This window comes from Pogonomyrmex barbatus, unplaced genomic scaffold (genome assembly GCF_055798465.1).
Source record: "Pogonomyrmex barbatus isolate J1 unplaced genomic scaffold, ASM5579846v1 scaffold2, whole genome shotgun sequence".
NCBI lineage: Eukaryota > Metazoa > Arthropoda > Insecta > Hymenoptera > Formicidae > Pogonomyrmex > Pogonomyrmex barbatus.
Window position 1 is genome coordinate 15,208,789 of NW_028297116.1, and position 14,678 is coordinate 15,223,466.

At 35.4% G+C, this 14,678-nt stretch overlaps 3 protein-coding genes and 2 long non-coding RNA genes across 11 annotated transcripts in view; 4 read left to right on the forward strand and 1 right to left on the reverse strand.

Annotated features, from left to right (window-relative positions):
- Positions 1-58: 58 nt before the first annotated feature.
- Positions 59-2,053, forward strand: LOC148936702 (ejaculatory bulb-specific protein 3-like). The gene is made up of 2 exons (XM_089076352.1): positions 59-314; positions 1,700-2,053. The coding sequence occupies exons 1-2, from the start codon at positions 119-121 to the stop codon at positions 1,855-1,857; spliced, it is 354 nt and encodes a 117-aa protein (XP_088932478.1). The 5' UTR covers positions 59-118; the 3' UTR covers positions 1,858-2,053.
- A 476-nt stretch (positions 2,054-2,529) lies between these two features.
- LOC105428624 (uncharacterized) lies at positions 2,530-3,667 on the forward strand. The gene is made up of 2 exons (XR_016139104.1): positions 2,530-2,791; positions 3,317-3,667. It is a non-coding gene; the product is annotated as an uncharacterized LOC105428624 (long non-coding RNA).
- On the reverse strand, positions 2,821-3,728 carry LOC148936703 (uncharacterized). The gene is made up of 2 exons (XR_016139105.1): positions 3,591-3,728; positions 2,821-3,062 (listed from the first exon to the last, which is right to left on the reverse strand). It is a non-coding gene; the product is annotated as an uncharacterized LOC148936703 (long non-coding RNA).
- A 1,190-nt stretch (positions 3,729-4,918) lies between these two features.
- Positions 4,919-8,709, forward strand: Mcad (Medium-chain acyl-CoA dehydrogenase). Its single transcript, XM_089076339.1, has 10 exons — positions 4,919-5,259; positions 5,451-5,529; positions 6,144-6,311; positions 6,555-6,655; positions 7,110-7,190; positions 7,263-7,393; positions 7,469-7,577; positions 7,658-7,798; positions 7,879-8,154; positions 8,294-8,709. Exons 1-10 carry the CDS (start codon positions 5,245-5,247, stop codon positions 8,444-8,446), a joined length of 1,254 nt encoding a protein of 417 aa, XP_088932465.1. The 5' UTR covers positions 4,919-5,244; the 3' UTR covers positions 8,447-8,709.
- Positions 8,710-10,757: 2,048 nt separating this feature from the next.
- The window catches only part of LOC148936704 (uncharacterized), a 71,305-nt gene continuing 67,384 nt past the window's right edge, over positions 10,758-14,678 (forward strand). Inside the window, exons 1-2 of one of the 7 annotated variants that reach the window (XM_089076345.1) lie at positions 10,758-11,354; positions 12,878-13,285. In XM_089076345.1, the coding sequence (XP_088932471.1) occupies positions 12,973-13,285 (313 nt within the window). In that variant the 5' untranslated portion in view covers positions 10,758-11,354; positions 12,878-12,972. Of the gene's footprint in view, positions 13,286-14,678 lie in introns of all 7 variants that reach the window. The other 6 variants (XM_089076343.1, XM_089076342.1, XM_089076341.1 and 3 more) reach the window with 6 other exon arrangements.

Sequence of the window (14,678 nt, forward strand, 5' to 3'; positions counted from 1 at the left end):
GTGTATTATGTTCACAACAATTTTTTGTCGCAGTCATAATGTATATAAATGAGATGTATTGCAGATCAGCCATCTAGTATCTTTATTGGCGAGAGTTAGCGCAAAGGTAGAAGAAACAATGGCTCGGCTAAATTTCATCGTGACAATCATTGCCATTACATTGACATGCGTATTTGCGAAAGAATTATATTCAAGTCAATATGACGATATCGATATCGGTGAAATTTTGAATAATGAGAAATTACGACTGCAATATTACAACTGTTTCCTGGACACCGCACCATGCAGAACTGCGGATGCAAAATTCTTTAAAGGTATAGTAGGATACAAAATCCCTTTTATATATTGCATTGTTCTGTTTTAATATTTTCTTTAATTTATTTAAAATCAGTTTTCTTTAACGGTAATAATTGAGACACTTATAATTTTTGACTAATTATCGGTTAAAAATAAAAAATCTTCGAGAATCAAGTTAAAAATAAAAATATTGAATGAAAATAACAGTCTTCAGTTAATTTTGCATAATTTTACGTAAATTTCATAGAATGTTAATCCAAAAAGCTTGTTTGAAATCATAAAGACGAAATAAATTTAAGGCTGAAAAGAATTTACTAAAATTGTTTTATCAACTCGCAATTAGAAAAAAATTAGTTTTAAATTATTAAAAAGTCCAAAACATTTCGACTCACGTTTGAGTCATCTTCAGTGGATATAAAGATGCGATCCTGTGTCCACTAGATGAGCCCAACGACGATAAAATCGTTGATTAATAATAAAGTTGACTCAAACGTGAATCGAAAATCGTCGTTTGGACATTTATAATAAAGATTGAAGTTTTTTTTAATAAAAAGTATTAATTGTGTGCTGTTAACAGCGCCGATTCTGATTTGCCTTATTTTTTCCATTATTTTAACACCAAGAATCACCTTTGTTAATAAGTAATATAATTTTCAGTTATACACATATTCTTTTACAAGTGAGAACACATTCTGTTGTATATAACAAAGTTTTTAGCTTTTGTAACATATACGTTAGACAAGTGTTTTCTTTCGGCTTCATACGCCGATAGCCCTCGTCCACAGCAATGCTTGCTCTACAAACAAATCCGCAAAGGATTAACAATACAGTATTGGAAATTTATAATTCATATTACATATGCTATAGATTTGTAATGCTGTCAATATATTTCGAAATGCAATGTTATACCTAAATTGTGTACATAAATAAATAAATAAATTTACATACAAAATCATAAATATCTCAATTCACGAAATTAAAAAAAAATATTAATATTTATAGATAAACACGAAAAAAAATATTAATATTTATAGATAAATTATTTTAATAAGAAATTAAATTTTTGAAACATTAAATAATTGATCATAACAATAAAGTTTTGCATCGATTATCAGTTCAATAGTTTTACCTCAATCTTCAAAAAGACTTTTTGTGAAATATATATATATATATATATATATATATATATATATAAATGTGACGAATAAACATTCATTTTAGAATTTTTTAAACATAAATTTGCAGCAATGTTAAAAATTATTGCTTTTTTAAATATATCAATGTTTTGAATATTTCTTTTTTCAATCATTATTTATTTTTATAGATTGTGTATAGTTTTAGTTAACAACAGTTATTAAACATTGAAATGGATAAATATCTAGCTTTTGTATTGTAATTTTAGGGATCATAGGCGAAGCTATACAAACTCAATGCAGGAAGTGCACTGAGAAGCAAAAAGAGAATTTGGATTATATGGTTGATTGGTATATGAAGAACAAACCTGAGCAATGGGAGGCCTTTATTAAGAAAACTATAGAGGACGCACAAAAGAAAGGTTAAAGAAGATTGCCTGAGAATTGCTGATAATAAATGCCGATAAAATTTCAATAAGGATAACGACAAGGATTATGATAATCATTGTAAAATTAAATTTTTTAATATTTTTAGTAATTTGAAAACCTCATTATTTAGAGAAGAAATTTTGTAATGCAATAACCTTCGTAATACATTATAATAAAAATATGAAATAATTTCAGTTTTGTTTCTTTAATTTTGTATAACTATCAATATTTCCACTGTATACAATATTATTTATAAGCAAATATACATTAAATATATATACTAAAAAAAATAGAAAGACTTAGTATCTCTCTTTCTCGTGAACAGAACATGTCATACTGAATAGAATAATTCTCTACCATTTTACAACTTTTGCAATAATTAATGAGATATCAATTTATAAATTGAACATCACAATTGAATGAGCATGTATGTATTTGCACGAAGAGATGTATGATGTATCCCAGCGTTATAGCACACTTACACGATTGTTAAGAAGCATAAAAAATGTACACTCATAATCAGTGATGCCAGATGCCAGACGAAAACTGCATGTAACATTGTAATAAGTTGTTGAGAAAATAGAGATTGCATTCATTTATATAAATCTATTTGATTTTTGTTCCTGCACTGAACGGTATTAAATCTTCTTATCTCGCTTTTATCAAACTTCAAATATAATATTTCTATTATACAGCACAAATCACGACAAATATATTTCAGATAAGTTTAAGACAGGTAATTATTACGAAATGATAAAATTAATCATTATAGACATGTATTCGGTACTAAATTGATGTATGTCCGTTATCGCGCAAACTGGTTCGGATCGTCATGTTCACAACAAGAAACGTAGTTTGATTCAAACACGTTTACAGAAATGTAATATTGTTGGATGACATACATACAACAGCATATAACTGCAATATGTCAGGTACGTAATATTGGTAATAGACATGTAACTAAAATATATCAGACGTTTATTTCTCTCCTTATTCAGCAAACACAAAGTTACATGTAATATAAACGTTGTTAGTTTCCCACTCAACAATGTAATTGTTATATAACGCATTTGTTATACAATACACTGTAGTGTGTACCGTTTTGGAAATAGGAGCTCCGTGCGAATTCTTTGGAAATTAAAATAAAGTTTACCAAAAATTTTATGAGCTACCTGGGAACTTGTTGTGTTGTGTGGGTCCCAGCTAAATAAACACATCAAAATAGCATTAAAATTTAGTCAAAAAATTATAAAAAATTATTAATGTAATGATATTAAAATGACAAAAAAAGATAATATATAACTAATGTCAGATCAATGACGATGTTTTAAGACGTTAGAAAAATGTGATTTTATGACTTTTTCAACTTTTTAATAACGTCTTAATAACGTATAAAATTATGAAAATCAAATTACTTTTATTTATTAATTATATCTTTATTTATTAATTATATCTAGAGGCTAAAGATTGGAAGAAATGGAAAAGGATAGAGATTAAGTACCGAACGAGACATGGAAGTACGAAACAGAAGAGGTTGAAAGATGAATATAAAAGATTTACCTATAAGCCATATGGTCGGAACAATGGAAGAGAAGAATAATTGATAACAATGACAAACATTGATAAAGAGAGAAAGAGGAAGAGAAATGAATGAATTATAAAAGAATAATGTTAATGCCGCCTTTATATAAGATACCCATGCAACGATAGTACAAGTGAGTTTGCGTAAACCTATTGCTGAATGTCATTACTGATTATACTGTGCTCCAGTCCTTTGCATTAAAAATTATCTGAGAGAGAGAGAGTAATATTACTCTCGCAGTCTTTTTCCCATATGTTTTCTTTCCCAACTCCAGAGCTCAACTGCCATGTCCAATTCCAGAGCTCAACTGCCATGCCCAACTCCAGAGCAGACAATTTATCATATTATTCATAAAAAACGGTGCAATTTAATTAACCTGGAAGTGAACTAAGGCCGATATGTCAATTCGAAGTAGTAGACTTTAAATGATTTTCTTTAATAATAAATAATAATTTTTTAATTTCAATTATATGTTATTTCAATTATATGTATTCATATAATTATATGCGAATATATATGCATGCTTGCTATCGTGACAGCGATGCTGGCTATCTTGCTAGTTTAGCTTCACACGGTGCGAGTTTTCGTGGCTGAGTAGCTAGAATTTCAGAGAAAGCACTTGACATATTTATCTATTTATTTATTTTTCTTTCATCATATTTATTTCCACTTTGACAAGTTGTAGCAAACAGAGGAATGATAGAATATCTGATATTTGAAGGGAATATTTTGATCACATGATCTAAAGCTGCGTCCTGATTAGTTTTCAAAGTAAGCCAGCACAAGACCATGCGAGAAAAATAGCACCGAATTTATTACAAAAATCTAACAGACCAGCTAGCAACATAGCCAACAGGCTATACAATTTCCAGCATAGTAGCCAACAAAATAGCCAGGAAGAACACGCAAACAATTCAGCAGTCAAAAAAGTGCCGGTTCAAGTTTACTAGTCTTGCTCAATTTCCTTTGGTATCATCCGGTTCAAAAGTGAAAAAAGAATTTATCTTTAGTAATTTCTAGCAAGAGTGAAATCAATTCATATTGACAATGAGAAAAGTATACTGCGTATATCAATATAACTTAGTTAGATATTAGCTAGTTATTATTCAATTTTATATTAAATCTTAAAGCAAACCACCGATCATGGGATTGAGTCAATTTATTGATAAAATTGTACAAGAATAGGAACTTTGGTTGCGTTCAACAGAAAAAGCAGCTTGCAACTGTGGGAGGATTTTAAAATCCTTTAATATGATTGGTTTATACATTTAGAATCCATGAGGAACTAATGGCAAAAACCAATCATATCAAAGATTTTTACGACAGTGTGAAACTACTTTCTCTGCCGAACGCAGCCATTGACCATCTCTTTTTTGGTGCGCTTGCGCACATTCCAGTATTAATGTAGTTCATAGGTGTCTAATGGTGTACATAAGATATATTTATATTCATAAATCGGTTCGTGAACGCTGCGGTGCATTTACTTTGAGGTAGCCCTGCTAGCTTGTGTCGATTCGTCGTGAGACTAAGGCCTATAAAACTACTAAAAAGAAGACTTTAAGGCGAAATTAATAAAAGTATTTAGTCTTTTGCTTTCATATTCGTCCCTGTTTTACCTTTGTATATTGACCTTTGTACTTTAAACACATACAAACTGATAAAAATTGATATCCCTACCCTCTACTTTGCTCTTGTCATTTTTTTGATGACAATAATTGCACAATCATCAACTGTTATACAAGTTTAAAGTAAAAACAACATAGTACCGTCTTTTAATTTTATTTAAAACGAAGTATTATCACCATGATGCTTAGGAAGGTAAGTGGCGAAAAACAATAATCATTTAAATTCGTTCGATTATGGAAATTACGCATGTGCGGATTTTAAATTTCTCTCTGTATAATAATATGTACTATTAATAAACAAAATATGTAACGGCAAATATTTCGATAACTCGATTGAATTAATCGTATGTTGAAAAATATGTATTTTTAAATTAATTTTTTCAGGTATTTAATCCACAAATGTACCAAAGAATGGTACGATCTTTTTCAGCAGCTGCTGAGTCTGCTCAAGGATGTACTTTTGGTTAGTATATTTAGCTGTTATATTTGGTATCTCAATGAATGAATATATATATAAATCTTAGATATATGATCGAAGTATAATTAGAATTTTAATGAAATAGAAAATATTCATGCCAACGTATGTTTGCAGAAATGTCTATTTGTGTGCTAAACTTCTCTAAACGAATACATTTCCAATATAAATTCAAGAAGAATTACATTTAATAAATATTTCAGAGACTGATAAAATATAATTTTATAATTTCTAAATCTAAATATAAATTTATCATTTCATTGTTGTTTCTCATTACTTGTTTAAACATTACACGGTATCAATCTTATATTAGAATAAATATATTAAGTAAAATGCATATACAAGTTTTACATATATATATATATATATATATATATTCTTTATTTTTATTTAAAATGTGTCAACTACAATGTTGTTAATATTATATAATATAAAAACATTTTTATAACTATATATAAAAGGATTATATAAAAAGATATATAAAAGGTAGATAGAAAGAGAGAGAGAGAGAGAGAGAGAGAATGTGTATGTTTGTGTGTGTGTGTGTGATTTGAACATTTAATTTTAAGGAATAGTTATATTATCTCATTGAATTGTTTTAGAACTATCTGATACTCAGAAAGAGATACAAGAATTAGCTCGAAAGTTTACTAAAGAAGAAATTATCCCAGTAGCTGCAAAATATGATAGAACTGGAGAATATCCATGGGATGTTATTAAAAAGGCATGGAGTGTTGGTCTTCTGAATAAAGGCATTCCACAACATTGCGGTATGCTTCTCGTACAATATTCGAATTTTATTATATATATGTACATGTATGTATGTATATATATGTATGTATGTATGCGCGCATACGCACACACACACACACACACACACACACACACACACACACACACACACACACACACACACACATACACTTATATACAGATTAACATAAAATTGTTATAGGAAAGACTAATATCGTCAGTACACAAATTAAATTCATAATAATTACAATTTATTTCAGGTGGTATGGAAGCTAGTAACTTTGATTCATGCTTGGTTACAGAAGAATTTGCTTATGGTTGTACAGGAATAACAACAGCAATAGAAACTACAGGTCTGGGAGTAAGTTTTATTACAAGTGAAATCTTCTATAAATATAAAACTGTAATAATAATTTGTTTTAGCAAATTTAATTTTCTTATCAATTTTCAATTCTTCCGAGAATATATATTTTTATTTATATTTATAATGTATTTAAATGCACATATATATGGAAATAATTATCTTAGGAAGATGTGACAGTCAAGCAGACTAAAGTTATATCGAAATCATATTGAAATTGATTGAAATTCTAATTCTAGATCCTTTATGAACCGTGACTTTAGTCTGCATCACTACCACGGCTTTCTAAGATAATTATTTCCGAATCCTATCAACTAATTAATTTTGCGGCTTTTACATCCTGTGTGCGTGCGCGCGCGCGCGCGCGCGCGCGCGCGTGTGTGTGTGTGTGTGTGTGTGTGTGTAGTATATATTTACATATTATATATGTATTAAAAGTTTCTTATTTATTCAGCAAACTCCAGTTATTATAGCTGGAACAAAGGAACAGCAAAAGAAATATCTTGGAAGACTTGTAGAAGAGCCTCATGTTACGGTAAAAGTGAAAGGAAACTTTTATGTTATCTAAAAAAATCAGAATATATAAATTAAATAATCTTATTTATAGGCGTATTGTGTTACTGAACCTGGTGCAGGATCTGATGTAGCAGGTATTAAAACTAAAGCTGAGAAAAAAGGAAAAGAATGGATAATTAATGGCACCAAGATGTGGATTACAAATGGTGGTGTCGCTAATTGGTGCGATAACATACTTTAACATTAACTTATAAAAAAGCATAATTTATAGTTTTTACATAATTTTAAATTTCGTAGGTATTTCGTTCTAGCGAGAACAAATCCAGATCCAAAAGCTCCAGCTAGTAAAGCTTTTACAGGCTTTATCGTAGAACGTGATAGTGATGGTTTAACTCCTGGTCGTAAAGTAATTCAGTTTTTTGTCATCTTTGAATTTGAATTTTTATTTTTTATGTATTATTATTAAACATAATTTCATATTTCAAGGAGATTAATATGGGACAAAGAGCAAGTGATACACGAATGATAACATTTGAAGATGTTCGCGTGCCTGAAGAGAATGTACTGCTTACAGAAGGAGAAGGATTTAAGATAGCTATGAAGACTTTTACTAAGACACGGTCACCGGTAACATTTCTACACTATTATATGCCGTCTGATTGTGAATTTAACATAAAATTTGTACATTATTATTATATTTATTAAAGGTCGCAGCAGCAGCCACTGGTTTAGCTCAAAGAGCTTTGGATGAAGCAAACAAATATGCAATAGAACGCAAAACGTTTGGTACACCGATAGCGACACATCAAGCAGTGGCTTTTATGCTAGCTGATATGGCTATTGGTGTGGAGACTTCTAGAAATGCATGGATGAAGGCAGCATGGGCTATCGACAAAGGATTACCAAATGCTACAATGCTTGCGAGTATCGCAAAATGTTATTGTGCTGATGTAGCTAATAAATGCGCTACAGATGCTGTACAGGTACTATGCAATAATTTTCATAACTAATTTCTCTATACAATTATTAATGATGTACTACTATTAAGAAAATTGAATATACATATATTCTTCCTATAGTTTGTTTATGTACACACACATATAATGACAATTTTTCTTATAGGTTTTTGGTGGTGCGGGTTTCAATACTGAGTATCCAGTAGAAAAACTCATGCGCGACGCCAAAATTTATCAGATATATGAAGGTACTGCGCAAATTCAAAGACTTATTATATCACGCGCTCTTTTTGAAGAAGCCAAGCAAAAAGCTCAATAAACGAATTGAAATACTAATTCATGAAAACTAATTTAGTATTAAGGTATTGTTATTTTATACTTTTTATGAAATTATATACATACATTAATTACAAATTAAAATGATAAATATATCTACGCTTAAGAATTATATAAACAATGTTATTTACAAACTTTTTACTATATTTTTATAGAAATATATTTATATATTAATGAAATAAATATTAAAATTTGTATTAAGTGATATTGTAAACATATGCAATAAATGAAAATTATGTATATATATATATATATATATGTCATGTAGTTATACATATGTAGTTTTCATATATACATACAGGGTGTCCCGTAAAGACCGTAACAACGTTTAAAGATAGATTTCTGAGATCATTTTGAGATGGAAATTCTAATAAAATGTCGAGACTATAATGCTTTTTGAATTATGAAAATTATTTAATTTTTTGAAACATTTAGAATTAGCAAATCAAGTTGCCTAAAATTCACGAACTCAGTAATATAATGCACAGTACGAGAAAAGAAATCGCCCCTCTTGTCAAAATTGATATAAATATTATAATGCAAAGAAATAAGTTATTTTTACTAATATTCGCATAAGTACACTGTTTGAGCAGATATCTTACTGAAAAAAAGATATTATTGCATAACGTAAAACGCAAACTATGAAATGACATTCCTTTCAAAAATTTACTAGTTTCATATCTTATAAATATTTCTTAGAATAAATAAGATTATTAATCATTGAAATCGGCCGAAATATTATTTTAGAATAATAATAAATTTTTTAAAACAATTTATAAGTAATTCATAAAATAATTTAAATAACAATAACAAATTATTTTATTTTGTTTCATTTTATTTGTAATAAGTGCTCAAATTGTATATGAGTCATCCATTTATATGCGATATTTGTAAAATATAAAATTAGCAAATTTCTGAAAAGAATGTCGTTTAACAACCTGCGCTTTACGTATTATGTAATAATATTTTTTCTTCTTTTCAATAAGATATAATCTGCCCAAATAGCGTATTTATATTAGTAAAAATAACTCACTATCTTTTCATTATAATCTTTATATCAATTTTGACAGGACGATAGTCAGCTTTCGCCTGTCGTACCGTGCACTATACCACACCTGAGCGCGCGAACTTTAGGCGACTTGATTCGCTAATTTTAAATGTTTATAATTCAAAAAGCATTGTAATCTCGACTAATTTGATATTAATTGATATTAATTTTGATATTAGACGCGCGTGTATGTACATATGTATGTACGTGTGTGTGTGTGTGTGTGTGTGTGTGTGTGTGTGTGTAACACGTTTTATTTTATGAAAATAGAATTATTAAAATTTTTTTTAAGTAAATTCAAAAAAGTATAACAAGTATAACAAATGTTTTATGACAAAAATATAAAGCATACAAAAAATTATTTTATAATACAGGATGTTAAAATATTACAGTTTTAATTCTTTACTATATGTTCAGTTTTTCATGTACTTCTATATAATTCAATGCGAAAGATTATGTTATTCTTAATTTCTGATAAAAAGAAAAAAATTTCAAAAAAGCGACAATTTATGAGAAAATTTTTCTTTTTTCATCAAATATGTGATCCCTTGTAATGTAGTCTCGTAACATAAATTTTAAATATCTCAGCAATGATAGATTCTAGAAATTTTGTCCTTTAGGACAAAATAAATTGAAAGTGTGGAATAAAGTTTCTACATATAAAATTTTATTCTCGAGAAAAATAATTTTGAAAATCTGTCAAACACATATACTAGCTGTAAGTTTCGATGAATCTTTGTTTGTGCTCATGTTTACATTTGTAAACATAGGTAACGTCATGATTATGCGTCATGGTTATTATTTTATTTGGGCTATATTTCGATTCACGCTCATAACGCTCGTAAGCATTTGCCTTTGTTTAATATTTAATAAAGAATAAAATAGTTCTGCTGTGTCTAAATCGGGACAATGTCGAAAGACGTAAGCAAAAACAGAGATCCGTCAAGACTTGACACAGTTACAGTTAATACACGTGTACCTGATGAATTTTCAAAGTCGCTTTTCTCGAAAACGAAGCTTCATATACTGAAAACTTTATTGTGCATTTTCGACTCATTTTTTTTTTTTTTTTTTATAAGGAATCATTCTCTTTCTGATTGTATCACGATTGTCAAAACACCTTGTACATACCGATTTCGATCGGAAAACAGAAATTGATTCTTTGTCGCAGATGACATTCAACTCGATTCGAACTCGATAAAGATAACGCACGTCCGCGCGTTTTCATCGCGAGGAACCGTCGTTTCGAAATAGGCGCGCTATCTCGACAGACGGCGCTGGCCGCGTCGCGACCGGGAGTGCGTTAGTCAAGTGCATTGTTCATCGAAAACGTATTACGGTCACATTATGTCCGTCGAACCGTAGCCTTTTTCACGCGATTTTACTCGGTCAAGTCGCGCGTGACGAGTTATGCAACGTGCGCCGCGTAAGGGCGGCCCGCGCCGGGCGATCGGACACCGCGGCAGCTGACCTACTTAGAGACCTCGGCCTATCGTCGTTGTGTCCCACGACGAGACGCGGCGGCGAATCGAGCCGCCGATCGCGTGAAAGGAGAGGTTCGTGACAGATCCCCGGCTACTTGTGAGAGAGCAGACGAAAAAGCCGGCACACGGGGGTCGAACCCCCGTGAATCGGTCGTTCCGCGACGCCGGATCCGCAAGACGACACGGTAGCGGCGCGATCGCGGCGCGACGGCAAGGGAGAAGGTGGGGAGGAGGGCGCTTTTGGAAATTGCGTCTTTCCGCCCGCGACGGAACACACCAATGGGGGTGCAGTGCCGTAGCTGTCGCGCGGTGGCACCCGGAACGCAAAGATGCCGAACCTGTTCCGACCGAGGCGGCGGGTAACAGGGCTCGTTCTCTCTCTCTCTGTCCTCTTTCTCCGTCTTTTAATCTCACTCCGTCTCTCTTCCGCATCGCGAAAGCGCGACGACACGTCTAGTCTCGTCCCTCGTCTCGGCAACGAGCGAGAAAGCGAATGCCGATGCACTCTCATCGCGATTACGGTTTTCCCTTTCGTTTTCCCACTACCACTGCCGTACTGCCGCGCAGCGTAACGAAAGAAAAGGCGCGCGAGCTAGATAAACGATAAACGATAAACGATAAACGATTCGAACTGGATGGCAATGTTTTTCCGCAACACGCGAAGCGAATCAGCGTGATATCAAAAGTGCACATGCGTGCATTTTTAGTTCACCCGTTCGTGGATTATCGCCTGTCCACGTGACTTCTGATCTCCATATCTTATCGCGAACTGCGATCTTCGGAGTAATTTGTACGTAATCGTAAACGTCGCAACGCGACGTGATATCGAGAAACTTCCGCTGTCAGCGCGAGTCGTCCAAATTTCGAGTCGCGCTCATCGATTCACGTGCATCGTGTTATTTCCGTGCGTCACACGGAAGCTTATCTCTATAAGAAGGAAGGGAAGAAAAATGAAACGAAGGATCAACGTCGTGAGAGAAGAGAGACACGGACACACATGGTGGCCGCGTGGCCGATACGGTCCTGGCAGTTCTCGCACTGTCAGTGCGCGACAGTGCGCCGGACGCTCGCTTGACTAAGGGAGTGCCCGTGCCGATGCAAAGTGTAAGTGAAGTGGCCTACAGACCTACATTTGTCTAACGTTCCATTTTTTTCACGGGCCGACAGAAACTGGAGGTTAACAAATGCCACGCGCGCAATACCACCGCTCTTTTACTCCGTAAAGCGTGGCGTGGTGTGGCGTATACGTGCGTGTACAATGCCGCCGTCCCATGATATACCGACGTTCGTCCGACGAGACGGACGGAAGAGAGACTGAGAGAGATAGAGTGGTAGATAGACAGAGAGAGAGAGAGGGTGGCCGGAGAACGAGCGAGCGAGTTAACCGTGGCGGTGCTGCACAGTTTCGGTACGCTCTCGGACACGGCGCTCTGACCGGCGTGCGCGGGACGCGTAACAGTGAAAACAGACGGAGATAGAGGTAGAGAGAGAGAGAGGGAGTGGGAGACAACTCGCGAGCGTGCGCGATAGAGAAAAGTCCGGTAGCAAGAGCGTGAGTGAGAGAGGGAGAGAAAGAGAGACAAAAGAGCGTACGAGAGGGAAAGCGACGTCGGTGGGAGGGAGAGGGAGAGAGAGAGAGAGAGAGAGAGAGAGAGAGAGAGAGAGAGTATGTGTGTGTGTATGTGATGAGAGAGAAAAAAGAGAGTGTTTAGGAAAAAGAGAGAAAGAAAGAGTGTGTGTGAAAAAAGAGGAAACGGGACGTGCGCTGGATCAAGACGAGAGAGAGAGAGAGAGAGAGAGAGAGAGAGAGAGAGAGAGAGAGAGAGAGAGAGAGAGATCGAAAGGGAGCAGCGTAAAAGAGTGTAGGTGTTCTTCCGAGAAGTGCGTGCGTTCGCGGGAACAACGTGGAGGAGAGGTGGAGGGAATCCTCTGTCCGTCTGTCTATCCGTCTATCCACCGGGACACGCGACAGCCGGAATGGCTGCAAGGACAGGGGAGGGCGGAGGTGAAACTCCCGCGACGATCCTCGACGACAATACCGGCATCGTGACGACGGTGGGTCCCCTCACGGAATCGTCCACGTCTTCGTCCTCCTCCGTTGCCGCTGTCGCTGCCACCACCGCCGCGGTGCCAACGGTGATCTTGACGGAGAGTACCGCTACGAACGCCGGTAACCTGCCCTTGACGGGACCTCAACAGAGCAGCCTGCATCAGGTGCAGCAACAGCAACAACAACAACAGCGACAGAGAGTCAATCTGATCACCGATATAACTGCCAATGATGTCGCAGGTAACCTCAATATGATCGCTCTTTGGAACCTTTGTTGTCGCTAATGTGCCGCTTGCCAATCCCCCTTCCCTTTTCCTGTTCCCGACTTCGCCCTCATGTCTTCCCTCTCGTTTCCACGTTTCTCGCATCTCTCTCTCTCTCTCTCTCTCTCTCTCTCTCTCTCTCTCTCTCTCTTTCCGCTCGGCAATCCTTTCATCTCTCTTGTTTTTCTCCTCCTCCCCCCTCCTCCACCTCCTCCCCCCTCATATCCCAGATCCTCCGTCGTCTGTTGCATCGCGTGCGCGCGTGCGCGCGCGCGTTGGTACCGCGAGGATTCTGGAGTCACTTTCGAAAATTCGCAGGACACCTCTTCGTTCTTCGTTAAACAGACCGCGAACTGCGAATTATTTTACAGCGGGAAGTCTCAAAGTACTTTTTCCTTTCCTTGAAAATTGAAAATTCAACATAAGACGTGTTTTCGCGAATAATACGATATAATATCGGAAGAAGAACATTAAATTCGCAATTAAAGGTAATTTGTTTATGCGCTCGTCGTGCACATGCGCGCGATTCGATTCCCGCCTAAGTGCCTCTGATCATGATCACGTGGACCGCGTTCGCGGATTGCCCGTGCATCGCCTCGTAGAGTCGCGTAGAGACAACGGCCCCGCGTTCCTGATTTAGTGTCGACTTGCGTAGCGATGTGTAGTGGCGCAACAGGCGTTTCGGAGTGAAATTCCAAAGCCGAGTTGCACGCAAAGTCGCGCTTCTCCGTTCGTTCGCGTCCGTCATCGTTTCGAATTTAGAACAGACAGCCTTCAAGCAACTTCTTTATGAATACCGCTGCTTGCACGCCCCGATCCTTTGCAGGCAAAATAGCGGTTCGCCGAAACGAGACTCAGCCGCTTTTATTTACGTCGACGCCGCCCCCCTCCCCCCTGCTGTCTACCGCTCTTGCCCCCTCCCCCTCCTCTCTCTCTCTCGTTTCCGTCTTTTCTTCCTCCTTTTTCTCTTCTGCTTTTCTCTGGAGGGAGAGGTGCGTCTTTGCCTTTTCGCATTCTTCTTCCTTTCCCTTTCTTTCGACGTGATATGAAAGATTGCGAGACGAGTTTTTCTCGAGCGATAAACTTTTCACAGGTAATTCCTGTTTTTTTCTTTTCTCTTTTTGTTTTTCTCTCTTTTGTCCCACTTTTCTTTTTATCATTTTCTCTCTCTCGCGCGCTGCTTCTTTCTTTTCCTTTTATGTTTATTCGAGACGACTCGATATTCCCCGAAGCTTGTTTGTAAAAGCATCCGCAACACTTCTCTACCCGGACACGACGACTCCACTAAATCATTTAAGTAGAGTAGACTGGGGCAAGTGACAAACTGTGGTTCTGATTAAATCAAAACACAGACGCTAAAATAAAGCGAA